The sequence below is a fragment of the Myotis nattereri genome (genome assembly GCF_964212035.1).
Source record: "Myotis nattereri genome assembly, chromosome: 3".
Lineage (NCBI taxonomy): Eukaryota > Metazoa > Chordata > Mammalia > Chiroptera > Vespertilionidae > Myotis > Myotis nattereri.
This window is the reverse complement of record NC_138077.1, coordinates 205885613-205911534: the sequence shown is the minus strand read 5'-3', so window position 1 is coordinate 205911534 and position 25922 is coordinate 205885613. Positions and strand designations below refer to the sequence as shown.

At 57.0% G+C, this 25922-nt stretch overlaps 1 protein-coding gene across 2 annotated transcripts in view; it reads left to right on the top strand.

Annotated features, from left to right (window-relative positions):
- PAX7 (paired box 7) overlaps nucleotides 1–25922 on the top strand; it is a gene marked incomplete at both ends in the record, with an annotated part of 94755 nt that overhangs the window by 46039 nt on the left and 22794 nt on the right. For both annotated transcript variants that reach the window (XM_081088169.1, XM_081088168.1), the window contains 3 exons: nucleotides 6249–6448; nucleotides 12752–12917; nucleotides 14069–14271. In XM_081088169.1, coding sequence (XP_080944295.1) covers nucleotides 6249–6448; nucleotides 12752–12917; nucleotides 14069–14271 — 569 coding nt within the window. The remainder of the gene's footprint in view (nucleotides 1–6248; nucleotides 6449–12751; nucleotides 12918–14068; nucleotides 14272–25922) is intronic.

Genomic DNA, 25922 nt, shown 5'->3' with positions numbered 1-25922 from the left:
TGGGCACCTCACACCCAGATAGACGAGGACGCTGTCCAGGAGGGTGATGCCCAGCTGAGTCGGAAAGGGTGAGGAGTCACGGAAAAGCCAAGGAATCGGCAGGCTGAGACGGGGAAGGGCAGCAATGGCAGAGTTCAGAACGGTCACCAAGAGCAGAGATGTGTCACTGGAGACCACGACTGAGGTCAGCCACGCCCCAGCATCCCACGTGCCTGATTACTACACGTGGATGTGGAAGCTGGACAGGGATGAAGGCCGGTAGGAAAGAGCGGATTCGTCTGAGGCCTGGTGTTGGAGGAGAGCTCTCCGGACACCCTGGACCGCCGGAAAGATGGACACATGGGTCCCAGAGCACAGTAAGCCCGGAACATGCCTGGAGGCAGAAACGACAGCATGGAGGCTGTCCTGCGTCGGGCGCCTCAGGAGAAATAATGCTGGGAAGCATGGAAGGCGGCAGGAGAGGTGGGAGACCAAACATGAGGTGGGTTTTCGTAAGACAAGCCACAGGCCCGAGCCCCCAGGAGCCGAGCAGGGGCGGGACATTGTGGACGTCATTCATTCATAGGGTCTCCAGGAGTGGGAGCCTCCGAAACGGCATGTAACACACACGCGTGTCCCTGGCACCGCTCCGTGTGCTTTCACCTCCGCACGCGTCCACTCATTCATTCATCCCGCAGGTACTTGAGCGCCCACTTTGTGCCCAACACTGGAGAGTCAGCAGCGAACAAAGAAGACGTAAACACCCACCCCGCATGGAGCGTGTGCTCTGGGGACAGTGGGGGGCCGGGAGCTGGGGACAAACAGTGGAGTAGAGTAGTTAGCGCGTGAGATTGCGACGTGGACTGTGGAGAAATGCAAAGCCAGGCGTGTGCACGGGGCCCTACTATTGTCCATATCTTACACTTGGAATCCACAGGACCAGGCAAACTGCCAATGCCCCCTCTGCGTGGCCCGGCCCCCCTGAAAAAGGCAGGCCATGGGGGGCTGGGGAGGGGCTCCAGGCAGAGGACCCAGCCTCTGCAAAGGCCTGCAGTCGCTGGGGTTGCTGGCGTCCAGGGAGGGTGGGGTGTGGGGTAGGTTGGGGGCTCACAGGGCCCCTGAATCTCCTGGCTGTGGCTCTGGGCTGGTTGCATGTGAGGTGTGAAGGGAGAGGAGAGGGGTGTCAGGAGGAGTGCAGGGTTTGTCCTGTGGGTGCCTGGGTGGCGGGGCCGAGATGGGCACCCAGGAGAAGTTCAGGCAGAGGAGGTGGCCAGGAGGAGGTCGCTTCCGGGAGGTCTGTCTTGGGGTTCGAGCCCCGCCTCTCGTTCTGGTCCCCGTCGCCCGGCCCTGTGTGCGGGTGAGGTGGGGGTGGGCTCCTGCAGACATTACCTAGATGCACGCACCACACTCCGGTTACAGCTGAGCGGTTCCAGGGAGGGGCGCGCAGGAGGGCGCCGCCTGGCCCTGGCTGTCCGGGCCCCCAGCTGAGCTGTAAATGACTTTTCCATTTGCTGAGACCTGCGCCCAGGCCTGTTTGGTATTCAGGGACGCCCGGTCCACACTCGCCAGCTCCCGGCTCTGCCCGAATTACTTGATTAAAACGCATATCAACTATTATGTGATTCGCTTCTCTGCCGCAGCTCAAGCCAGCCTATGTTAAACTGTAATAAAGGCTGGGGTGGGAGCCGGCAGGGACGGGAGCGCAGGAACAGGAGTGGGAAGGTGTCTGTGGGGGTGGGGGGTCTGAGAGAAGGACCCCATGCCGTAAGGCCATTGCTGGTCCAGAATTTCTGACGAGGATTTGGAGATGGGTCCACTCCCTCCTGCAGGTCCAGAAACTGTGACCATCTCATTTCCAGGCTTTTCCTTGGTCAAAGGGAGAGCAGGGAAGGCTTGGGGGGCGGGGATGGAGAACAGCCACCTGGGTTAGTTTCCATGATCAGAAACGGAATCCTCCATCCCCGGGAATTCACTGCAGCGAAGTCGACTGTCGCTGGACTGGGAGTCCTGAACCCTGGGTTTCCCTCCCAGGCCCACTCCCCTGGGATTCCACCGAGCATCTGGAAAATGGGGCTATTCCTGCCGCCCTGGCCCTCCGGGGCTAAGGGGACAAACCGTGTCAGGTCAATGAAAGGCTTGTGCACTGTAGGATGCGTGCACAAGCTTAGGTGCTGACTGTTGCCTTGAGGCAGGACTATTTCAAAGAAACTTTGCCATTGTCCCTCGAAGCCCTCTTCATCCGAGAAGCCTTTATTGAGCACCTGCTGCGTGCGGGCACCGTCCCTGTTGCAGTCACGGGTCTCCTGGTGCAGTGGGGCCCAGACACCCAGAGAAGGCGAGTTTGGTGTCTCCCATTGAGCTTGGAGAGCCCCGAGTATTGGCACCGAAACCAGCCTGACGGGCCCAGGAAGTCGTGCCGGGGAGCACCCAAGAGCTGGGATCTGCTGGCTGAGCAGGCGGCTCCTGGTGGTGAGAAGGTGTTCCAAGCAGAGGAAGCTCCGGTTCAGAAGCTGGAGCGTGGGAGATGGCCTGGCTCGGTCATCGTAGGAGGCCGAGAGCTGGACGGTACCACGTGGAGAGGCAGGGTGCGTCGGACACGGGCAGGGCGTGTGTGGTGGGGCCTCGCTGGCGTATCGAGGCTTCCGGGGTCAGTGGCTGTGAAAGCTGGTGTTCTCCAGAGGAGGGGGAGGCTGGGGTGGGGGCTGTGGGGCTGCCCCAGCCATATGCTCCCCACTTCCAGCTGCCTGGCCTGGGCTGGCCTCTGCCCGAGCAGACCTCATCCTGTCCACCCTTAGGGTCTCCCCTCCCCCCCGCCCACCCCCGTCCCTCACTCCCTCCTCGGGCTGTTCTGTGGGTCACATGTTTCACACCTGGGCTTCCTAAGACAGAGGCTGTTTCCCCCCAAAAGGTTGGGAGGGCCCCACGGTGGGGCTGGTTTTCTTCCTTGCTCTGTATGGGACTCCCCACATCCCTAAGCAGAGAGAGGACCCGGGAACCCAGGAGGGTCCCTCCCCATCTCTCTCTCTCTCTCTCTCTCTCTCTCTCTCTCTCTCTCTCAGGGGTGGGGGAGGGGGTCCTATCTCCAGCACCAGCCTGTCCCGCCTCCTCGAATCTTCCCGTCGCACAGCTGCTGGAGACAGGAGACAGGGCTGCAGCTGGCCAGGACACTGCTCCCCTGCCCGCCTCTGTGCAGCTTCCGTTTAATGAATGCGCTCCCATGTCCCCTCGCCCACAGCCCCTCCCTGTGCCAGCTGCCCGGGCTTTCGCTGCGTGGAGGACTCAGCCCCAGCCATCGGGGCCTCTCTGTGGCCAAGTCCACCTAATCCTGTTGATTAATTTAACTCTGAGACTAATGGGTTCCAGAGGCGGGGAGAGCATCATTGGGGAAACTGAAGTGAGGGCGGGGCGGGGAGTGGCATCAGGGCTCTTTGTGAGTGAGCGCCCCTCTCTCAGGCTGCTTTGGTCCTGCACCCACCCTCTACCCTTCCTGCAATCACCGTCACCATCACCAGCAGCAGCAGCAGCAGCCTTCATGTGCGTGCCCCGCTACGGCTCCAGATGATCCTGCAGTCTTCATTTCATTCCATTCTCCCAGCAGCCCCGTGGGGCCCGCGGGCATGTATCATCATCTTCATTTTCACAACTGGGAAAGAGGGGTTCCAGAGGGGAAGCCACTGATCCCAGGCCACACAGTGAGGGAGAGACAGAGCCCAGCATCCGGGTTTCAGGCCTCCAGACCAGGACTCCTGACTAGACCAGAGCTGCTCCAGACGGCCCCCCACTCCCCCCAACCTATCCTTCTTCCCCTTCCTTCTCCAGGAGTGAGCATGGACTTACAGGCTGTGTGGCCTCCATCAAGTTACTGAACCTCTCTGAGCCTTTTCCCCTCTTTGTAAAAGCGCCAGAAGCCCAGACCGGCTGTGGAGCTGGCACAGACCAAGAAGGCTGTCTTCCCTGGGCTGGGCCAGGGCGGAGGCCTGGAGTCACACAGTCCGGGTCCCTTCGGCCTCTCTCCATCTCTGGCTAGCGGGACAGAGCCTTGCTCTCTCCATTCAGCATCCAGAGAGTTGTTATGGCAACCGTCAACATCCTAGAGGAGCCTTTCAACCAAGAGGCCTGAGGGCCCCGCTTTGCCTTCCCCAGTCTGGTTTTGGTCTGGGCAGCTCTCTGGGCCCCCAGAGACCCCAGATCTGTGCTGAACAAGGGGTGGGAGGAGCAGGGAGATGAGGAGGAAGGAGACTCAGACTCCACGGTGAGTCTAGAAAGCTGCCCGGAGTTTGGAGGGCCAGGGCCCTGGATGCACACGGGGCCCGCGTGGGCACTGAGGCTGGGCAGGGCAGTGTCAGAAGCACCTTGAATGCATCCCGCAGCTGGTCAGTTGCTAACTGCATTCATGCTTTGGGGTACAGCCCCAGGGCCTGTTCTACTATTTCCTTAAAAATTTACTTGATACGAAAGCACCTTAAACAACGAATCCAAGGAAACAAATGCTCTCGTGATTGGAAAATGAGTATCGTGTCCTATACATCGGTGGGAACCATGAAAGCAATGTTGCTAATTCTACTAGAGGCGGTCCTGTCCTTGTTAGGAAGAGAGAACAGCAGTGTTAAATGTGTACTGTCCTGTGTGTAGCCACCAGCCACACCTGGCTGCGTAAATGTGAATGAAAGTGAAATAACAGGGAACATTCAGTTCTTCAGTTGCACTAGACACGTGTCCAGTGCTCGTCCCGCGTGGCTGATACCACCACGTGGAAGCACGCAGGTCCGAGCGTCCCCCCATCGCGGCGTTGCTGGACAGCGTGGCTCTGGACGGAACTGAGGCTGAGTCAGACTGGGGTGTCTCCGAGAACAGGGCCACCGGTCCTCCTCACTCAGCTCCTGGTCCCCACTGGAGGGGGGCGTCCGGTGCCCCGTTCACCTGCGGGCGGGCCTCCTCCCTGCCTGCCTGCCACACCCTGCTACCTCCTCCCGAGGCCCCGAGGGCTCCCTCTCCTTGCCGCTGTCAGGAAACTGAGGCTACGCAGTGAGTTTCAGGAAACGAATCCTTGCGATTAGTTGTCTTTGGCTCTGAGCCCCAGACGTGCTGGGGAAGGTGCCCCGGCTGCCAGCTGTGCCCCCCATGGCCGCCTCTCAGTGACGGGTTGACAGGCAGCCGGGAAAGGGCGGGTGAGGGGGATGGATCCGACCTCAGTCTCTGCCTTCAGGAACAAGGCCGGCCACGATGAAGGGAGGGCTCCGTTGCCTGTGGTTCTCTTATTGTCACCATCAGGGACAGCCTGGCGGTGACCGATCAAAAGCAGGCATGACTGTCCAGTGGCCAAGGCAGCAGGACGGAGGGAGGGCACGCAGGTGGAAGGGCACTGCCCCATGAGAACACGACCCCTCGTGCCCTTTGACAGGCCAGGCCTTTGCCCGCACTCTCCCCTCTGCCTGGATGCCTTTTCCCTCACCTCCAGGTGACATCTTAGAGGCTGCCTGAGGTTATTGGGGGTGGGGGTGGGGGTGGGGGGGTTGTCCCTTGTGGGAGGACCCTCGGCCTATTCACGGAACCAACATTTGAAGCAATTGGGTTAAGAACAGGGGTGGAGACGAGACACTATTGCATTTGCTGCCTCCCTCCCTCCCTCCCTCCCTTCCTTCCTGCCTCTCTCCTTTCCTCCATTTTTGCAGTCTTTTCCCCAAATGCAATAGCATCGTTGTTTAAATGGTTGTCATTTTAAAAGTACTAAACTATAAACAAGTATAAAGAAGAAAAACAAAAGTTCCGCCACCCGGAGGTTAACACCTGCTGATCTTGGACTGTGGTGTTCCATAACGTGCCACCCACGTGCTTTCCCACAGGGGGATTGATCTTTGCACGCTGGTGTGTACCTGCCCTTTTTCTTAGCGTCAGGATTACTCAGGGGTCGTTAATATGCCACAAAGTTATCTTCTTTTCGGGGAAATGTGGTTCTAGAAATCCTCATGATGTTCTTCATCATGAAACCACCCCCTGCCTCCTATGTCACCACACCCTTCCTGTCCGTGGAAATAACCTAAATGCCCGACTGCAGGGGAGTCTCGTCTTTAAGGAATGACTGTGCCGTGAAGTGTTGAGCCAGTCCCCCAGGGCTGGGCATGGGGTCGCTTCCCACTCTTCCTTCTGATAAACAGTGCCTGGTGCTCCAGGGGGATGCTCCCTCGGTGCCGTGAAGGGCTGGAAGGGGGGCCCAGCGCACCCCTCCATCTCACCAGGCCGCCCTCTCCCTCCCTCTCGCCTGGCCGTAGGGAACCGGCTGGACGAGGGCTCAGATGTGGAGTCAGAACCGGACCTCCCCCTGAAGCGCAAGCAGCGCCGCAGTCGGACCACGTTCACGGCCGAGCAGCTGGAGGAGCTGGAGAAGGCCTTCGAGAGGACGCACTACCCGGACATCTACACCCGCGAGGAGCTGGCACAGAGGACCAAGCTGACTGAGGCGCGCGTCCAGGTGAGGAGGCGTCTCGGGTTGGCACTGCGGCCCTGACCCAGAGACTGGAATTACAGAAGTGGGGCAGCCAGGGTCTGAGGGCTCGCTGGGCCCCCGGGGAGCTCTGCAGCAAGTGGTCTGAGGACCCTGTAGACCAATAATGCCACCGGCAATCGATGCAGAGGAAGTGGGCAGCAAGCATTGGTTGACTGACTGAGTGATGGAGGGGAAGCCGGAAGCTGTGGCGAGGCCTGCTGACATCTCTCCAGGCAACAAGTACTTTAAAGAAAAGATGAGCGGAGGGATGGAGGGAGGGATGCAGAGGAAGAGAAGAGCTCAGGGGAGGGAGAAAGGAAAGGGAAGGAGAGAGAAAAGAAGAAAGAGAGGGCTCTAACCGGTTTGGCTCAGTGGATGGAGCGTCCGCCTACGGCCTGAAGGGTCCCGGGTTCGATTCCGGTCAAGGGCATGTACCTTGGTTGCAGGCACAGCCCCAGGAGGGGGTGTGCAGGAAGCAGCTGATCGATGCTTCTCTCTCATTGATGATTCTTACTCTATCCTTCTCCCTCCTCTCTGTAAAAAAATCAATAAAATATATTTTTTAAAAAAAGAAAGGGTGGGAAGGAGGGAGGGAGGAAGAAGGAAGGAAGAGAAGAAGGAAGGGCAGTAGCTCAACTAGAAGAGAGGACTCAGAGAGAACAAAAATCTCCAAATCTCTGATGAGGGGAGAAAGTAGTTTGGAGGAAAATTTCTGAACAGGCCTAGCTTCCTAAGATGGGTAATGAGTTTCCCCTTATGGGAAGCATGCAAGCAGACTGGGCAGGCATGGTGGGTTCCTGGTGGGTTAGAAACATCAGAAGAGGGTGGCTAACCCCCTTCATGCCCTCGAGTGTCAGGTCCCTAACCAGCAGGGGTGGAGGAGGGGGAGTGCAGAAAGAGCAGAGCCTATTGGAGTGCAGGCCTTGCCGCTGAGTGCAGCGAGTGTCCGCCTGCTGGGGAGGGCTCAGGCTGGGTGGTGGAGAAGGAGGTCATGAGGGACAGCTCCCGTGGGAACCATTCCTGGCCTGTCTTCTCCCTGAATGGGGGGCACAGTTCGGCAGAGGGGTCACCCCAAACTGCTCCCTGGGGGCACTTCCATCCGAGGCTAACCAGCCGTTGTTGGGCACCCACCTTGTGCCAGTCACAGGGCTTGGGCTTCTCGTGCATGACCTGGTGGAGCCTCAGACCCCCATGTCAGGGTTGGCATGGTCACCCCCAAGCTGTGGGTACAGGAGCTGAGGCTGGGAGAAGTGGCATACCCAGAGGCACAGAGCTGGATCAGGGCTGAGCTGGGCCTGGAGACCCCCCAGAGACCAGGTTCTTCCCATCCAGGAAGTAGAAACGAAGTCAGAGCTGGAATCTGAAAGCAATAGGGAAAGTTCTAGAAGCAAAGTGGCATTTAACCACTCCAGGAACCAATGTACCTCCCTCCACGCCCCCACCCCCACTCCTGCGGTGGTGGGGGAGGGGGCTTGGCTGCCTTTGAGAGAGACCCAAGGGGCAGGGCAGGCGGCAGCAGCCAGCTCATCTCATCGCCTCCCCTCCTCTTTGGGCGATACCCGAGCCTGCCCCCGCGGCCTCCCTCCCTTCTGATCCTCCTGCAGCTGTTCTCGGGGCACATTCCTCGGTGCTTTCTCATTCCCACGTCTGGGGGCCACGGCTGCTTCCCACCACCTTGAAGCCTGGCCGCTGCTTGTAAAATCCCCTGGCTGTCAGGGCAGTGCTTTTATTGGCCCAGGGGACCCAGAAACAGGTGTCACTCAAGGTCCAGGGAGGGAGAGAGGGGGCTGGGAAGAGGGGGAACAGACAAACCCAGAGTGAGGGGCCCAGGCAGACATCCTCCACATGCTGACTCCCCTATCAGACTCTGGGCTCCCCCTGGGCAGGGCGGGGTCCTCCTCAGGCTGTGAGCTCCCAGCCTGAGAGCTTTCCCTGCAGAGGGCAGAACAAGAAATGCTTTTTTTTTTTTTTTTTTTAAAGAATGAACAAAGGGTAACAAAACAAAACAAACAAAAATGGAGACAGGAATGATGGGACATTTGGCCTGGAGAAGAGGAGACTTGGTTGACAGGGCTGCTCTGCTCTGAGAGGCCCCCAGGGTAGGACCAGGTCGGTAGGGAGATGTCCTGAGTCCCATATAAAGGTCGGCAGAAGCGAGAGCACAGGACTGGGGGCCACAGGTCTAGGTTCCCCTGGGTTCCTGCCTCTGATCAGCGGCAGCACCTTTAACAAATCAGTTTCCTTTCCTGAGACTTAATTTTCCATCTATAAATAAAGGAATTTAACGAAACGGTCACTAAGGCCCCCTTGAAGTTCCAGGATCCTGACCGACAACCAGGGCTGCCTTGTGAGGTGATGAGATCCCTGTTACCTGAAGCAATCAAGCAGCAGTGCCACATTCTGTCTATCAGAGACCCCAGAGAGGGTTTCTGCCATGGGTAGTGTGGCAAGGAGCTTGAAGCCACCCGAGCACTGCTTTGGTTTTATGGCTCTAGACCAGTGGTTCTCAACCTTCCTAATGCTGTGACCCTTTCATACAGTTCCTCATGTTGTGGGGACCCCCAACCATAACATTATTTTCGTTGCTACTTCATCACTGTAATGTTGCTACTGTTATGAATCGTCATGCAAATATCTGATATGCAGGATGTATTTTCATTGTTACAAATTGAACATAATTAAAGCATAGTGATTAATCACAAAAACAATATGTAATTATATACGTGTTTTCCGATGGTCTTAGGCGACCCCTGTGAAAGGGTCGGTCAACTCTCAACGGGGTCGCGACGCACAGGTTGAACCGCTGCTCTAGACTGTTGAGGTCTCGGCGTCTGATTCTAAGAGTCTATGGCTCAGGGATTTTGCAATCATATGCGATTTTTTAACTTAAATTTTATTTTTCAGTTACAGTTTACACTCAATATTATTTTGTGTTAGTTTCACGTGTACAGCGTAGTGCTTACCAGCCGTGGGCAAACTACGGCCCGCGGGCCGGATCCGGCCAGTTTGAAATGAATAAAACTAAAAAAAAAAAAAAAAAAAAAAGACCGTACCCTTTTATGTAATGATGTTTACTTTGAATTGATATTAGTTCACACAAACACTCCATCCATGCTTTTGTTCCGGCCCTCCGGTCCAGTTTAAGAACCCATTGTGGCCCTCCAGTCAAAAAGTTTGCCCACCCCTGGCTTAGACAGTCCTATCCTTTACAAAGAATTTTCCCATATTTTCAGTCCCCACCTGGCACCATACATGGTTATTACAATATTATGGACTCTGATCCCTATGCTGAACTTTATGTCCCCAGGACTGTTTTGTAACCACCCATTTGTATTTCTTAATCCCTTCACCTTTTCACCCAGCCCCCCAATCCCCCTCCCTTTGGCAACCAGTTTTCATGCCCTCTTCCCTCAGTGCCCTGAGAGATGGATGGGAGAGTGGAGTGATTGAGTCGTCTCAGAGACAGAGGCCTCGGTGCGAATTCCAGCTCCATCAATTACTCCCTTCGCTCTCAGGTTCCTCATCTGCAAAGTGGAGATGAAATAATAGGGTCTGAGGATGAAATGATGACATGGAAACACACACACACACACACACACTTAGAAAGTGGCCAGCACACCAAAGTGCCATAAGTGGTGGTTCATTATGATAGTCCCCTGTCGCGGCCACCGTGAAGGGGGGGCGGTGGGGGGACGGGGTGTCAGGCAGGAGGACACATGCCTGGGGGCCAGTAACCACCTCTGGAGCAATCTTCATTTTTAAACAGCTGGAGGCTGACCCCACCCTGGCGCACATTTCCTTGGAGGCAAACAAATCTATTGTGTCCTGTTGCCAAGATCCCCCAGCCTGTGTTTCTTCTAGACCCCAAGGCCACCCCGAGCTGAATCGCATTTTGGAGGCTCCAGACCAGGGGTGGGCAAACTTTTTGACTCGAGGGCCACAATGGGTTCTTAAACTGGACCGGAGGGCCGGAACAAAAGCATGGATGGAGTGTTTGTGTGAACTAATATCAATTCAAAGTAAACATCATTACATAAAAGGGTACGGTCTTTTTTTTTTTTAGTTCTATTCATTTCAAACGGGCCGGATCTGGCCCGCGGGCCGTAGTTTGCCCACGGCTGGTCTAGACTCCAGAGCAGCGGTTCTCAACCTGTGGGTCGAGACCCCTTTGGGGGTCGAATGACCCTTTCACAGGGGTCGCCTAAGACCATCGGAAAACACATATATAATTACATGTTGTTTTTGTGATTAATCACTATGCTTTCATTATGTTCAATTTGTAACAATGAAATTGGGGGTCACCACAACATGAGGAACTGTATGAAAGGGTCGCGGCATTAGGAAGGTTGAGAACCACTGCTCGAGATGGACTCGCTAATTAGCAACTTAAACCAAATCTTTTCACAACACTAGATCCCATGTCTCATGCACTTTGATGCCAGGCACGATGCTCAACACTTTGCATACATTATCTTTACCATCCTCACCATAATCCTAGGAGGGAGCGAGGAAGGGAGGGGGGGAGGATTAGTCTCCCCAGTTGGCAGGTGAGAAATCTGAGATTTAGCTAAGAGCAGTAACTTCCTGAAGACGCACTTCATAGGCAGCTGTGCTAGGACTTGAACCCCAGTCTGCCCATCATGTTCCTTTCGTCTGTGCTGCATGGAGAAAGGGGCCAGATGAAATACTAGGCTCAGGAAACAGGATGCCCCGGGGAGCCCTCGGTGCCCTGGGGAGAGGAGAAGTCGGGACTTCGGTTTTATTTGGGTGCCAGTGTTCACTCCTGACTTAGCGGCCCCGACTCCTTTCTCTGTGAATCCTGTGCTGGTGGGAAGCGGCTGCTCTGTCCACCAGCTTAGAAAGCTGACCCCCGTTTCTCCCCTGGGAGGAAAGACAAGCGACACCAGGGACACATAAGACCCCTCCTTCCAGCTGGCATATCAGCAGGTGTGGTCTGGAGGTCAGGGCTTCTCAGTGATCCTATGCCAGGGAAGGCTGGGGTCTTCACCCTGCAAGGAGGGGCTCCCAATTGAGCCTGTGGCCCCAGTCCCGGCAAAGTCCTCTCTTCCTTCCCTTGTTTGTTCGTTCGTTCATTCATTCATTCATGGAGTATTGGGTGAGCACCTACAGAGCAGTGAGCAGTGAGCAAGGGCTGCAGGGCCTCCGCCCACAGAACCTGGAGCCTGAAGAACGAAGAGAAGCATCGTCAAAAAAACCCACAGTAAATAGGGAAACTGTGAGGAAACACACATGAGTCTCTGAGAAAAGGTGGCACCTGCTTGAACTTACTTTCCGGGCGTGATTAAGGAATTGGAGTCGGAGGAGACGATTCAGCTGAGCCTGTAGGCTGAGGAGTCAGAGAGGGAACAGCATGTGCAAAGCTTAGCGGCAGGGATGGGCCCCCTTAGAGCAGCCCCTGTTTGGCGCACTCATTCTCTTTCTCTGGCCCGGCCCAGATCTTGTTGCGCAAATTCGGATAAGTGGGTTCTGGAACGTCAGGCTGATTTAAGTTGGAACCTTAGATGCACCTGTGTGGTCTTGGCAAGTTATTTGACCTCGGTGAGCCTACGTTTTCCCTTCTGTGCAATGGGAATAGGAGGACATGGCTCGTGGTTCCGCACGGACAGACCGGTGGAGCGCCAGCACAGGGCGTGGAGGAAAGGGAGTCGCAAAGATGTTAGGTTAGTTTTCCACTGATGCCTATTTCACAAACCCCCGTGACTATGGGAGATGGTTTCCCCAGCCAAGGGGGCCTGTGCCAGAGAAGCAAAGCGGGGCCTCAGGCTCCGGACAAAGAACTGGTTTTCATCTGGTCTCATCCTGGATTCTGGTGGGTTCTGGGTGCGTGGCTTCCCCCTTGGGGGCTTCCTGGAGGAGGTGGGAGCTGGGTGTGTGGGAACAAGGACAGTCTACCCACTGCCATCCCTCTGGGTAGGAGCAGCTGCAATGGAAAGAGCACTGTACCCAGAGTCACATAGCCTGTCATGTGGGCAAGTCACTCACTCTCTCTGGGTCTCAGTTTGCTTATCTGTAAAATGGGGGTAATGATCATAAGCCCCTCTGGGAGGTCATGAGGACAGAACGGGACCGTGCCCAGGACAGCTCTCTGCAAACTGTCCCCAGCACAGAAAGGTGGGGATGTCCTCCTGGGGGAGGATGCTGCCTGGACAGAGCGTGACGGCGGAGGGGAAGAGGGGGAGACGGTCGGGGTGGCCTTGTTCTAGCTAAGTCTCAGCTCTCCACCAGGAGCCAGGCTGAGGGCTCCATTCTCCACTCTCGACCTCACAGGTCTGGTTCAGTAACCGCCGTGCGCGTTGGCGTAAGCAGGCAGGAGCCAATCAACTGGCAGCTTTCAACCACCTTCTGCCCGGGGGCTTTCCGCCCACCGGCATGCCCACGCTGCCCCCCTACCAGCTGCCGGATTCCACCTACCCCACCACCACCATTTCCCAAGGTGAGTGCCCGCGCCCCGTCCTGGCATCTTAGCCATGCCCTTTGGCCCTCTCTCCTCCGCCCACCCGTTCCTTCCTTAACAAAGAAGGAGTAACAAGGGTTGTATATTTATGACCACTTGCCAGCTTCCACAAGGGCAGACTATTAAGACAAAAAGGTGAGGTCCTGCCCTTGAACTTCTTGGCTCTGCCACGGAGCATCCAGTGAGGATTAACAGGGTCACCTCCAGGTCCACATTGAGAGCAGAGCTTCTCAACCTGCTAAGTTGCAGGAATCTCCTGGGTCTTCCTATTAAGATGCAGAAGAGAAGGTGAGCTTTGCAGGAGGAGAAAGATTCCTTCCCCACCCCCTCCTTGGATGCTGTCTCCGCTTCTGCCCTCCCCTTGCCCTCACCCCCCCCCCATCCCCCCGCCAGCACACAGTAGGAATCCCACGACCTGAGATCTGCTTCATGAAGCCCCGGTAGCCTCCTCTTAAAGGGCTGGCAGGCTGGAGCTCTGGAGGCTGAGGAGAGAAGCAGGGGAACTTCTCGAGTTCTTGATGAGAAACTAAACCTTTGCCAAGGATGATGGTCCCGTCCGCTGGAAGGCTGCACGGAGGGGCCCTGACAGAGCGGAATTGCAGCTGAGCAGCTAGGAGCAGATGCAGCGGTGCAAACCTTGACCACACCGCTCACTAGCCTGTCACCTCGCACAAGTGTCCCAGCCCCTCCGAGCCTCAGTTTCTCCCCCTATAAAATGGGACCACGGTCTTGCTTCATACCCTTAGTGTTTGTAAACGCACCTGGCAGGTGGCTGCTACTCGAAAAATGCTATCAGGACATGCCTGGATAGGTTAACGGAGGTCTGACTCCGTCCAGACGAGTTACTGAGCGAGCACCCACTGTGTGCCAGGCGCTGGGCAGCAGGGCCGGTGCAGTTGCCTAGAGGTGGCCTGGCAAGTTGGTTGGCTGTCTGTGCAGACTGGCCAGTCCCTAGTGCCCTGCCCAGAAGCCAGCTTGTCCCGTTTCAAGAGAAGATTCATTCCACTAGATGGGCACTGGGAGGAGGAGGCTCAGAGCTCGCTTTCCAAACAGGAGGCTCTTTCCCTCCCTGGGAGGCCCCCCTTCCAGGCGAGGCCACTTGTTCAGCCCTCTCCTGGGTCTCTCCACAGATGGGAGCAGCACCGTGCACCGGCCCCAGCCCCTCCCGCCGTCCACCATGCACCAGGGCGGGCTGGCTGTGGCCGCCGCAGCCGCGGACACCAGCTCCGCCTATGGAGCCCGCCACAGCTTCTCCAGCTACTCCGACAGCTTCATGAACGCGGCGGCGCCCTCCAACCACATGAACCCCGTCAGCAACGGCCTGTCTCCTCAGGTAGGCCGCCTCGCCCCTCTGCCCACGGCCCCGTGGCCGGATGCCCACCAGCCCAGCCTTCGAGGGCTCTGGGTGACTCAGGCTGGCGCTCCCTGGGGAGAAAGTTCGTGCTCCTTCACCTTGGGTCTGTCTTCTCAAGCTGCTGGCCTGGGTGGCCCAGCGGGTGGACGCAGAGAAAGGGTTTGCATAACAAGTTTCCATACTTCTTGTCCCCCTCCCTGCCCCGAAACAAATAGATACTGTGCTATAGACTTGCTCCTGGCACCAGGCCACCCAGGGCTTGTGAGACTGGCCACCACCCACCTCATGGCTGTTCAGGCCATGAACGCCAGGCATTTTCAGCCAGGGCCTTGGTGGAAGCCGGGCACATTTCCTGGGGACTTGACTGTGGCTGGGGCTTGTTCTAGAACCAGGAGTCCTTCCTGGATTCCCTCTTGTGCTCCGTCTCCCGCCTATCACAGGAGTGGCCTTCCAATGCATGGCAGGACCCTGTCCTGTTGGTGGAGAGAATGTGGCCGAGGAGCTACATGGCACTCCTGTTGGGTCTCGGAACTCTGTTTACTCGCGTGTGATTGGTTGCTGGTTGAGTCACTCATTGCCTGGCGGTGCTGTTAGGAGTCCTGGGACCGACTTTAAATGCCGGGGCTGATGGTGGTTAGCGGTGGGTTCGGGGAACAGGACGAGGTGATGCTGGAAGTTCTTAGTGAGTTTGCGGAACTGGCGAGTTCATGCTTGTGGCCACAGCAGGCTCTCGGATAGATGTGCACAGGGGAAGGGATTAAATCCAAGATGGGTTTACCCTGTCTCCCCGCTTCTGAGACACCTCCCACTGGTCTGATACAAACTTACCTGAGCAGCTGCAGTGCAGTAGAAAGGGGAAGACCGGGAGGGGTTTGAAGCCAGCTCCTCCGCCCAGGTGTCAGGCAAGGTAGCATCCTTGAGCCTCAGCTCATCCCCTGTTAAACAGAAGAGTGGTCAAGCCGAGTGGCACTAACCTAAGAATGGTATCTCCGAACTCACGTGCTGATAGGTATGAGCACCTGTCACAGAGCCTGTTACCAAACAGGGTCAAGGAAGCATTAGTTCTCTGTCCCATCCCACTGCTCCCCCCGCCCCCCCCCCGCCATTGCCAAGATAATGTAATTAGTATAGAAACTGTTGCATGAAAAAAAGGGGGCCGAAGGGGAGGTCAGCTACAACCCCAACCCCCTGGCCACATCTATCCAGCTACCTGTTTTTGTAAATAAAGTTTTATTAGCACACAGCCCTTCCCGCTGATCTAAAACATTCCCAAGAACGTTAATTCTCTGCATGTTTTCGATTCATTCCTGTTTGCCTCTATTAATGTGTGTCGTTCAGGGCTAATGGCATTGTAGTTCCATCATTTACTTGTGGGTAAGTTCCCTTCTCCTCTCTAAGCCTTGATTTTCTCCTCCACGAAATGGGGACGCTGCAGCACCTACCTCCAAGGTCCTTGAGGATTAAGGGAGACCACCTGTGTAAAGCCCTCAGCCAGGTCCATGCAGAGTTGAGTGCCTGGTAAACATGCAGCTGAACTCAGAGCTCCTAACGGTGGTGCTCCAAGCCCCTGGGGACCCACACGGTAGGGGGTGAGGCAGCCTGCAGACCAGGACGTTTCCCCAGTGGAGCCTCTTGGGGATTCAAGGCCATGACCTCCGTCTCATTAGGGCCAAGGACTAACTGGCCCAGCTCGCCTTCCAGAGTCAGGAGATAGACACAACAGGATCCCCGAGCTGGTGCGGTGGGGAGGGAGGATGCTGCAGAGACGCGAGGTATCCACCGAGAATGTGGGCCGGCCTGGCCTCAACAAAACAGGAGCATTGCTTGGGAATTGGAGGAGGGCCATTGAGAGGACGTGGCCAGCCATCTCGCTGGACAGACGGAGGGCCCAGGACACATTGGCAGGACCAGGGCTGCATTCAGGGCACCTGTCTCCCTGATCACTACTCTTCCCAGCCACTGGTCTCCATGTGGGCTGAGGTTTATCCCCCAAGCAGCACTCTTGCCACAGGACAGAGGAGAGTCTGGGAGACCAGGCCCCTTGCGGAGTGGTTGGAGGGGGTGGGGGGGGGGCTGTTAAACAGTGTGGATGTTCCATGCACCGTTGGGGCTCAGAAAGGAACCTCAGGGAGGGAGGGAAGAGGAGGAACGGACCCACCCACGTGAGCAGCCAGATGCAGCCCCACCCTCGGCAGCTTGCTCCCTGCTCCGGGGCAGGCGGAGAGGCTGGAGGCGTGATGGATTGGGCGAACTTCGGACACTCGCCCAGAGGTTCCCACCAAAGGTGTGAAGACAGATGGAGGGTCTGACAGGGGCAGAGGGGACCAGGAGGTGAACAGCTGCTGGAGGGAGAGGGGGCTGCGCGCAGGGCGGGCCGGGGGCAGGCTGTGTGTGCTGCTGTGCGCTGACCCTCCGGGGTTAAGCTGCGAACACTTCCTGAAGGCAGGGGGCGGCGAGGGGGTGCTCGGGTCTGGTACAAAAGTTCCGGCATCTCTGCGCTCCGCGGCCGCACGCCCCTCCTCCATCTGAGCGGCCCGCTGACATCTTCACACGGCTCTCTGGTTTGGGGAGGAGGAGGGGTTCTCCACCTCCCATATCCTGTCTCCCCAACAGGAGGAGCCCACCTGGGAGAGAAGGAGATGATGGGCCCGCTGGGGTGGGGCTTCCGCCTGGGCTGTGGGCTGGCACAGGTCCCCTCACCCAGGGTGGCAGGTCCCTGCCGCTGCTGCCCAGGTGGCCTTGGCCCGAGGGGATTGCACTGGGGGATGAAGTTGGGGCTCTGCTGAGTACCTGCTCGTCACACTGGCTGGCTCGCTACTGCCTGGGGAAGATGTGCCCCTCTGGGGTGCCCCCCCATCTTTGTCTCAGACCCAGCTCTGGAAGCAGGTGCTGGGAGCTTCGGGGACTCCTCAGAGAGGCTGCCCAGCAGAAGTCCACAAAAAGCCACTCACTCATCTCAGCTCTGCCTGGCCCCGGACTCAGAGTGTTTGTGAGGTGCCAGGCACTGTTCTAGGCATCGGCCAGGGAGCAGGAGGGGGGCAGGCCCTGCCCGGGCCCCTATGGAGCTGGCTGTGTCATAGGGCAGGCAGACAGTGCACATCCGGAAACAGCAAGTCACGCACTACGTGTCGTGCCGAAATGGACAAGGGCAGCTAGACTTCCTGAGCCCCTGTGACCCAGACCCTGCTAGAGCGTTTCCTGTCTTCTCGTCTACTTAAGGGACAGAACGGGGATCCAGCCCTCGTCTCTAGAGCCTGAGCTCCTAGCCGCTCACACTCCTGCCTCAGAAGTGCCCACACTCACGGTCTCTTTTGGAGATCGGTTGGCAGCAAGAGGAAACCATCTCGGGAAGCTGGTACCTGCAGCTCGGGGGAGGGGAGAGCTCCTTCAGCCCATGCCATGGATGAGAAGACTGAGACCAGGGCCACAGGTTAGGGGGGGATGGGCAGGGCTGACTCAGACAAGTAAAGCCTTCCTAGAGGTTTGGATAACCATGAGGCTTGGTCCCCTCCCAGCCCAGCCCTCGGCCACCCCCAAAGGCAGCCGTATAGGGCCAGGCACTCGGCACTCCGCGTGTGTTCGTCCCAGCTTTGTGCACTGGGCCCTTCTGGAGAGGAAATCAGCCTCTCTCTCCTGGCTCGCTGGAGGCTGGGGACCCCAGCCCATTCTGTCCCCTGTAGGGGCAGCTCCTTGGAAAACAGCCTAAGGCAGCTTAGGACGAAAGGCAGCTTTTGTAACCGTAATGACTTTGAATAGTCTGATACCTGCACACTCATCACTCCACACTGGCTCATCTCTAGGACTCGCAAGCAGGGCACGCTATTGGGGGTAGTGGGCAGAGAGATAAGGGGACACCTAGGCCTGTCCTTAGGGATTCCCCAGCCCCTGCCAGAGGACTCCTGGTCTGAGAGGAGGCAAGGGACAGAAGAGAACAATCCCTGGTCCCCAGATGCCCTAGTCTGACGGTGGAAGCACAGCCCTCTCTTGGAGAGCACCCAGTGTGATGGGGGAGGCGGGCGGCAGGAATTCATTCATAATGGCAGCACTCACCAAGCCAAGCTCCTGAGCAAAGAATCGGGCACAAAGTTTGGCCACGTCAAGGGTCACTTGGGCTGGAGACCAGGGGCCGGTGCCCAGGGCCGGGGGCTTTCTCAGGACGTGTGTGTGTGTGTGTGTGTGTGTGTGTGTGTGTGTGTGTCCGCCTGCGGGAGGCAGCTGGAGTTTCCTCACCCGTCCCGCTGTTTTAGATGCAGAGTCCACCAGGGTGGGAAGTGGGAACCGAGGCCCAGAGCGGGGAGGAAATTGCCCCAGATCACACAATCACACTGTTGGTTAGTGGCCCCTGACCCCAGCCAAGGGCTCAGCTGCCGCCTGGGGGAAGGGGGCGTCTCTGTCTTGCCACCACCACCCGCTTTGCTTCTTCATAACGTCCCACATTTGTGGTCCCCTCTGCTCCTCTCTGGAGCTTAACATGAAGGCGCCGGTAAAAGGGATTTACATATTCATTTCCCCCACACGGAACTCATGGAAAATATCCTCTGAGTGTGCAGTTAATCACCAGGCCACAGTCACAGTAAACGAAGCCTTTTGTCTTTCCTGCCTGAGCTCCTAGTCATTCCAGTGGCAGCCAGCGTGCAGCGAGCGCTTACAATGGGCCAGCCATGGACAAGGCCAAAGCCTGTACCTGCGCTCACTCATTGAATCCTGGTAGTTCTTGTGACCTGCCTTTTACAGATGAGGAAACTGGCATGTCCAGGGTCATCCATCCTTCCTGCATCCATCCATCCATCCAGCCAGCAAATATTCATTAAGCCCCTCCCATGTGCCAGGCTTGCAGTAGGTTCTGGAAAGGGGCAGAGCTAGGAGTCGAATGGTCCAGCTGCAGAGCCCACTACACTGTTCTGTTGTGTTGTGTCTGCCGGGGAGGTTGGGTTTGCAGCCACAGGGACATAGCCAGGGTCAGAGCTCCTCCTGAGACCAGTAGGAATCAGGCTCAAGGCTTGATTTTTATTTCTTGATGAATGGGGTCTCCTGAGTGCCCCTCAACCGCAGATCCCCACAGCCGCCCTCCTGGCATCCTTCCAGGCCTCCAGGGGAGCCTATCCCACAGGGAAGGACACTTCTCGGCGAACCCCTGTGGGTGCCAAGTCCCATGGAAGCTCTTTGCCCCTAGGAAGTCATTCAAGCCCCACAGAAACCCTACACTTGGGAAACAGGCTCAGAGAGGTTAAGCAACTTGCTGAAGACCACAGAGCAGGTGCGTGACGGGACTCTAAGGCAGATCTGCGTGACCCTTGACCCTCAGGCGGGATAAGATCGAGCCTGCTCCTCTAGAGAGCAGAGCTGTGCCCCTCGTGCGTGGGCACAGGAAACTCCTTGGCCTGGTTCTCTTGTCACTTCCTCTTTGTGTCCCCCACCCCCACCCCTTTATTGGTGACCCTGCGTTTATAATAAGCATTTAAAATGAGTCTTGCTGGACCAGGGACGAGGAAGGAGGAGGGAGTGGGAGATTTGTAGGCACGAAGACGGGGAGGGGGATTGTCGGGTGTTAAATAGCCCAGAATTTTTAAAAAACTGATGCAAATCACTGGTAGGAGAGAAAATTATGTGCAATTACGTCCTGATATTGGAAGGTTTTGCCTAGCCCAGGCAACAAGATCTCATTAACAAGCAGAAAATAAGATTGAAATGGTGTGTAAAAGAGCTGAAAAATGAATTTGAATGCTGCGTTTGTCCACAATTACCCCCTCCTTCACACACATTTTATTGCAATTTTTTTATTATTCTTAATCTCTCCGTTCCTCAAAGCAGATTGGGGACATCCTGGCATTACGGGGCGTCGGGAGGAGGTGTGGAGGATTTCCTGCTCCCCTGAAAGGAGACCCTTCTCGCGCATTTTCCAAGGTTGGGTTTTGGAGGGATCAGAATTCATTTCTCCGGCTTAGCGGGTTGTAGGAACATGGGGCTTTAACCCCAGCCCACGCTCCTCTGGGCCGCCAGCCCTTCGCTCTCCTCCCCTCCCTGCAGCTCTCAGGGTCTCCTCTAGGCTTTCCCTTTCCCTGAGAGGCCTCTCCCTCAGGCCCCTGCATGGCCTTGCTAAAGAGCAGCCCTGAAGTGCTGGTTCTGCCACTTCCTAAATTGCTGTGTGGCCCTGGGGCAGCTTGCTTAACCTCTCTGGGCTTCATTTTCCTCATCTGAAAATGAGAGTGGTAATCCCTACCTCTTCGGAGTACCACAAGGACTAAAGGAAAATTTGAGTAAAGTGCCTGGCAGATAGTAGGTGCTCAATAAATGTGCACCCCACTCCCCGCCCCCCAATCTATGCCCTGGCTTCTAACACAGTCTTACTCCCAGCCTCTCTCTTCCTGCCTCTTTCCCCCTTCCCTTCCCTCTCTCCTTCACTCCCTTCAATTGGTTGGAAAATAACTGAGTTGGTTTCCAATCCAGAACAGTATAGGGTATTCTGCTGACCCCAGTCTTGGGAGAGAGGATGCTAGGGTAGCACCCCACTCTGCAGAAAGCACAGGAAAGACTGCCCCCTCTCCCCCATCATATGCCCCCACCCGCACCCCCGCCCAGGGCTCTGGTCCAGGATGAGCTGGGATGGAAGGACTGACCAGCTCATATCAGAAGGACATTGGCTCTGAGTGATTTTCCCAGGATGAGGGAAAAACGAACTGAGTCACCCCATCTACCCACCCACCCATTTCTCACCATTTCTCACCATGACCAACCATGATGGTGTGGGGTCAGAGGTCAGCTTGTGGAAAGGGCCAAGAGTCTGTGGCCAGATATTCTTGGACCCGAAGCCAAGTGGCAGTTTACAGTGTCTGCCCTCCCCCGCTGGCTTTCACCCCACTCAGTGCCAGCCAGCTCCCGGGGACGCCCCTGCCCCCCAGCCCTGTCTGCCAGCCCCCATTGCACCCCTGATCAGAGCACCAACTGAGGGCCTGGGGTCTGTCCTCCCAGCTCCTCAGGCGCCCCCACACCGAGTGCCCCTTCCCCTCGACTCCTGGCAGGCCTGCTCTAGGGCTCAGAGAATTGGCCCTGGGGCCCTGGGCATCCTCCAGCCCCTCCAGCCCCTGGGGGCGCAGATCCTGCCAAGATCCTGCTCTCACATCCAGTGCTGCCTTTGTCCACGGTTAACCTCCCTCAGTGGGAAAAGCTGAGTTATTTCCCCCTGGCGGCTCCTTGCCAAACAAAACCACCTGCTCCCGTCAATCAGAGGTCACTGCAGCCTCCAGCCCACAGGGAGAGGCCTGGACAGAGCCTCCTCTCCCATAAAACAGACCGTGTTTATGTCTCTGCTGCTCCACCCTCCTTTCCTGGAGGGGAGCCAGGGGGTAGGACAGAGGCGAGCCTGGGATCTGGAACTTTCTCGACTGCTGGTGAGCGGTGCATCATGCCCATGCACAGGTCCTGCTAGGAACTGGGGGGCTGGTTTATTTTCTGGCTTCCAGGTGACTCTGGGGCTTTTCTCATTGAGGAAGAGCAGGAGGGCAACCTGGCCTTTTCTCCTCCTCCTTAGAGGACCAGGTGGGATTCTGGGAAGATGGGGTTTTGAGCCCACCTCCGCGAGTATGGACAAAAGAGACAGGTTGGAGACTGCCTCCAGGGCTCTGGCCAATTTTTGCCCCCCCTCCCCCCGCGACTGACACATCTGCAGCAATCTAGACTGCACCCCTTGAGAAGGTGTGGGCGGGAGCTTCGCTGCCCCTTCCTGGCCTAAACAAGCAGGGGAGGGAGACCTGGATGCTTCCAGGCACCCCTGAGGTCGGACCAGGGTCTTCAGTAGGACCACAGGTGACGCAGTGACAGCAGGTGCATGATGATTTCTTTGCTAACACACAGAACTCAGTGTCTGGCACATAGTAGGTCTCCAACCACCGTTGGTGACACCCCCCCCCCCCAGGCATGCTTCAGGCCTGATGACATGTAGCTGTGGTCTGTTCCCAAGAGCTTTTTGAGGCAGCTGATCACGTAGTTTGCACTTGGATGTCATTACATATGATTTCCTTCAAATTCGTTTATCTGGTTTCTGTTATTAACAACAGTGGAGGCCCAGATAAGGAATGCATATGGCTGTCTTTGCTCTTACCGATGAGAGAATCAGTGTTTGACAGTTTAGTGGGGCTTCTGGTCAGACAGGATAGGAAGAGCAGAAGAGTTTAAAGGAGGGAGGGCCTGGCTGCTGAAGACTTCCTAGAGGAGGAGTCTCAAAGGGGAGGTCGGATTGGCTCAGGAAAAATAGGAAGGGATAGGAAGTTGGTGCAGACTAGACAGCAGCAAATAATGTGGCAAATACTTAAACGGTGTCTAATTCAGATACACCATGGAATGATCCTACAGACCAGAGTTCGGATCCCGGGTCCTTCCTTACTTGCTGTGTGACCACAAACAAATTACATGAGCTCTCTGAGCCTCGGTCAGCCTCCCTCAGGCGCCCTCAGGCTTCTCATCTGTAAAATGGACTGACACTACTCACCTTGCAGGATGATGAGAAATAAATGAGACTGCGTACACTTAGTACCATGCCTGGCATACAAGAAGAGCTTAATAAGGGACAGTTTTTCCCTCTCTGCTTCCCCCTGCCCTGATCAGAAACGGAATTAGGGATGACCTGCTAGGTGTCTCTGCTTAGGCCATTTTTCTTCTGGGACTGGAGGTCTGGCTCAGCTAGGCCAGGCCTGGTCACGAGTTGGAACGTTGAAAGATCTGAGTTCCCGCCTGGCTCTGCTTCTGACCCACTGTGTGACCGCCCCCTTTAGGCGTCAGTTTCCCCATCTGTGCAATTAAAGAGATGGATGAACTGCTGGTCAGGAGCCTTGTTGCTCAGAGTCCGTGATTCCTAGGGGCTCTTTGTATGAGCACGTGAGTCCTCCTCTTCTCCCCCGACCCCCGCCCGCCCCACACCCCCCTCCCCCTCCTGGGGCCTCAGCCCGGGCCTGCGGAGCTTCGCGTTTAGCAGTGCCGAGCTGCCTGGTTCGGTGGGAAAGAATGCAAATAGCGGATTTGTCCTTCTTCCTGATTAACACGGGGGCTCTGAGCGAGACAGTCCCCGCAGATAGAGAGGAAGAAAATGAGGGAGATTAGCAATTAATATGGTGGGCGGATGCGGAGCTGCTCAGGCCCATCCCTGGGGTCCCCAGCGGGAGGGAGGCAGCCGGGATGCCCGGCACCTGGACCTGGGAGGCCGGGCAAGACCCAGGTAGGAGAGACGGGGTGATTTTGAGGGTCCCCTAGGGCCATGCTCCACCCCGCCTCCAAGAATTTGCACCTGCTGCTTGCTCATCAGGGGACTCCCCTCCAGCACCCCATCATCACCCCAGTCCCACTGCTGCTGACCCTTTTAGACTTGGCCCTGCCAAGAAGCCTTCCCTCACCCCTCAGGGTGGGCTAGTGGTGCTTGCGCTGTTCATTTATCACACTTTATCAGTATGTTCAGAATACTTGCATTACTAGGCAAATCATAATAATAATGGTTCCGTTTTTCGAGCACTTTTCACAGGCCAGAGGCTGTGCTATTTAATCACCTAACACCTCCTTTGCAAGGGGAGGGCCTCAGTTACTTCCCTCTTTCAAGGGGGCGTTCAGAGGCACCAAGCAGTTTAAATAATTTGCCTGAGTTTCTAACAAGTGGCAGAGCCTGGACTTGCACCCACCTGCCTGGCCCCGGAAACCCTGCTGCTACTCAGTACCTGTCACAGAAATGGTCTGTTTTCCACCTGCCGGTGACATCTCTGAGGTTCCAACCATGGCTCTCGGATCTCAGCTATTCCAGTGCCTGAAACACAGGAGAGCAGGGGCGTCGGAACGCAGGCTCTGGACTCCCCGGGCCTGGTCCCAGCCCCCAGCACTGTCATTTCCTACCTGTATGATTCCCAACAGGTTCCTCTCTGCCTCAGTTTCCCCCTGTAAAGCAGAGCTAATAATAGCTCCTGTCTCAGCGAGCTAGTCTGAGTTGATATATGCAAAGCACACCGGCGTCTGGCTCAATGTGGGTGGCTCTTTGCAGGTGGGGGCTCCCCCGGCCACACAGGGAGGGGGTGCAGGGCCAGGCCCCAGACCTCCTGTTGCAGAATGAATTTTCTCCCAGCACCTTTGAGTTCCCCTGCTCCTTCCTGCCTCCCTGTCCAGGCATCTGCCTGCCCTAACCTTAGCCAAGGGCCTCCCCCTCTCCCGGCCCTCACACCAGGCCTCCTCTCTCCCTCAGCCCTCTCCCCAGCTGTGCACATTTCTCCAGCACCTCTGGGGGTGGGAACGGGAGTTCGGAGCTGCCCTAGGGCGTCTGGGGCTTCTAGGAGCATCAGCTATCCGGGCCACTGTTCCCCAGGGCATCACTGGAAGGTCAGGCCCTGGTGCAGTCTCGGCTGGTCACCCCACTCTGTGCTTCTGCTTCCTTCTTTGCCAGCACCTTCTCTGGAGGGAGAATGGCCTCTACCCCACCCCTAGCCCCGCCAGGCCTGTCGTCCCCCTTCCTCCTCTTCCTCCAGCCAGTCTTGCCTCCATGGCCTGCCCCTCATCCCAGACTTTCTCGGCCCAGCTGATGGGAAAGCAGCCCGTGATTCTTTCCTGCACGCGGCTCCTGCTCTCTCTTTCTCTCCATTTCCTCCCTCCAGCGCCTGGCTGCTCCCAGCCCCTTCCCTCCCTTCAGCCCCCTGGCCCCTCACCCTATTTACAGCACCCCCTTGGCACCCTCTCCTGGCTCCCATCATAAGCCTCCTACACCTCTGCAGATAGGATCCTCTCTGCCCCCTCCCCTGGGCCCTTCCCTCCTCCCCCACCCCTCCCCTCTCCTGCCTTCTTCACACCCTCTGTTCTCCCTCCTTCCTTCTCTCCTCTCAAATCCAGCCCCTCCCATTCTCTTTCCCCTAATCTCTCTCCTCCACGGCTTCTCTCACTTCCAGATTTCTCTCACAAACACCTCTTCCTTCTTCATCTTCAGCACCCTCCCCCACCTTGCCTTCGCCCCCTTCCTGTCCCCTCTCCCATTTCTCCTTTCCCAACAGTTCTAGTCTCTCTGGGACCTGTCCAGTTCGCTAATGCCAGGCCCACAGCCTGGGCTGGCGCAGGTTCTGGGGGCCCAGAGGACCTGGGTCCGGGCAGGGGTGGGGGCAGTAGGGGGTGGAAGGGGGGATCTGGCTGGATCAGCGTGGCAGCCCCTCCCTGTGCACTGAGCGCCGGAGCCCTGCCTTTGATCCATGGCCCGAGGCCGCCTGACAGTGGAAAATGCGGGGAGACAAAACCACTCAGTCAAAGTGATTCCCAACAACTGTCTCCCCGAGATAAGGACCCGCTGGGGCTTGGCGGCCTGCTTAATTCCAGCTGCCCGGCCGGGATGGGGAGCAGCAGTGAGCCGGCCACCCCCAAACGCCAAGCCCTCTGCCTGGGCTGGGCCAAACACTGGACTCCCCCCACCGGGGCGTGTGGTCGCCGGCCCTGCCTCCACCATCTGTCCCCAGTGAACGATGGCCCAGGGTGGCCGAGGGACAGGGCACGAGGCTGACCTAGCGAGAGAAGCGATGGGCACTTATTTCCTTGGTGGTGCCTCCAATGAGGACTTTCTCCCCACCCCAACCCGTTCGTAGAGTCGTCTTTCCAGGGCACTTGCCAGAATGTTCTCCCTCTGC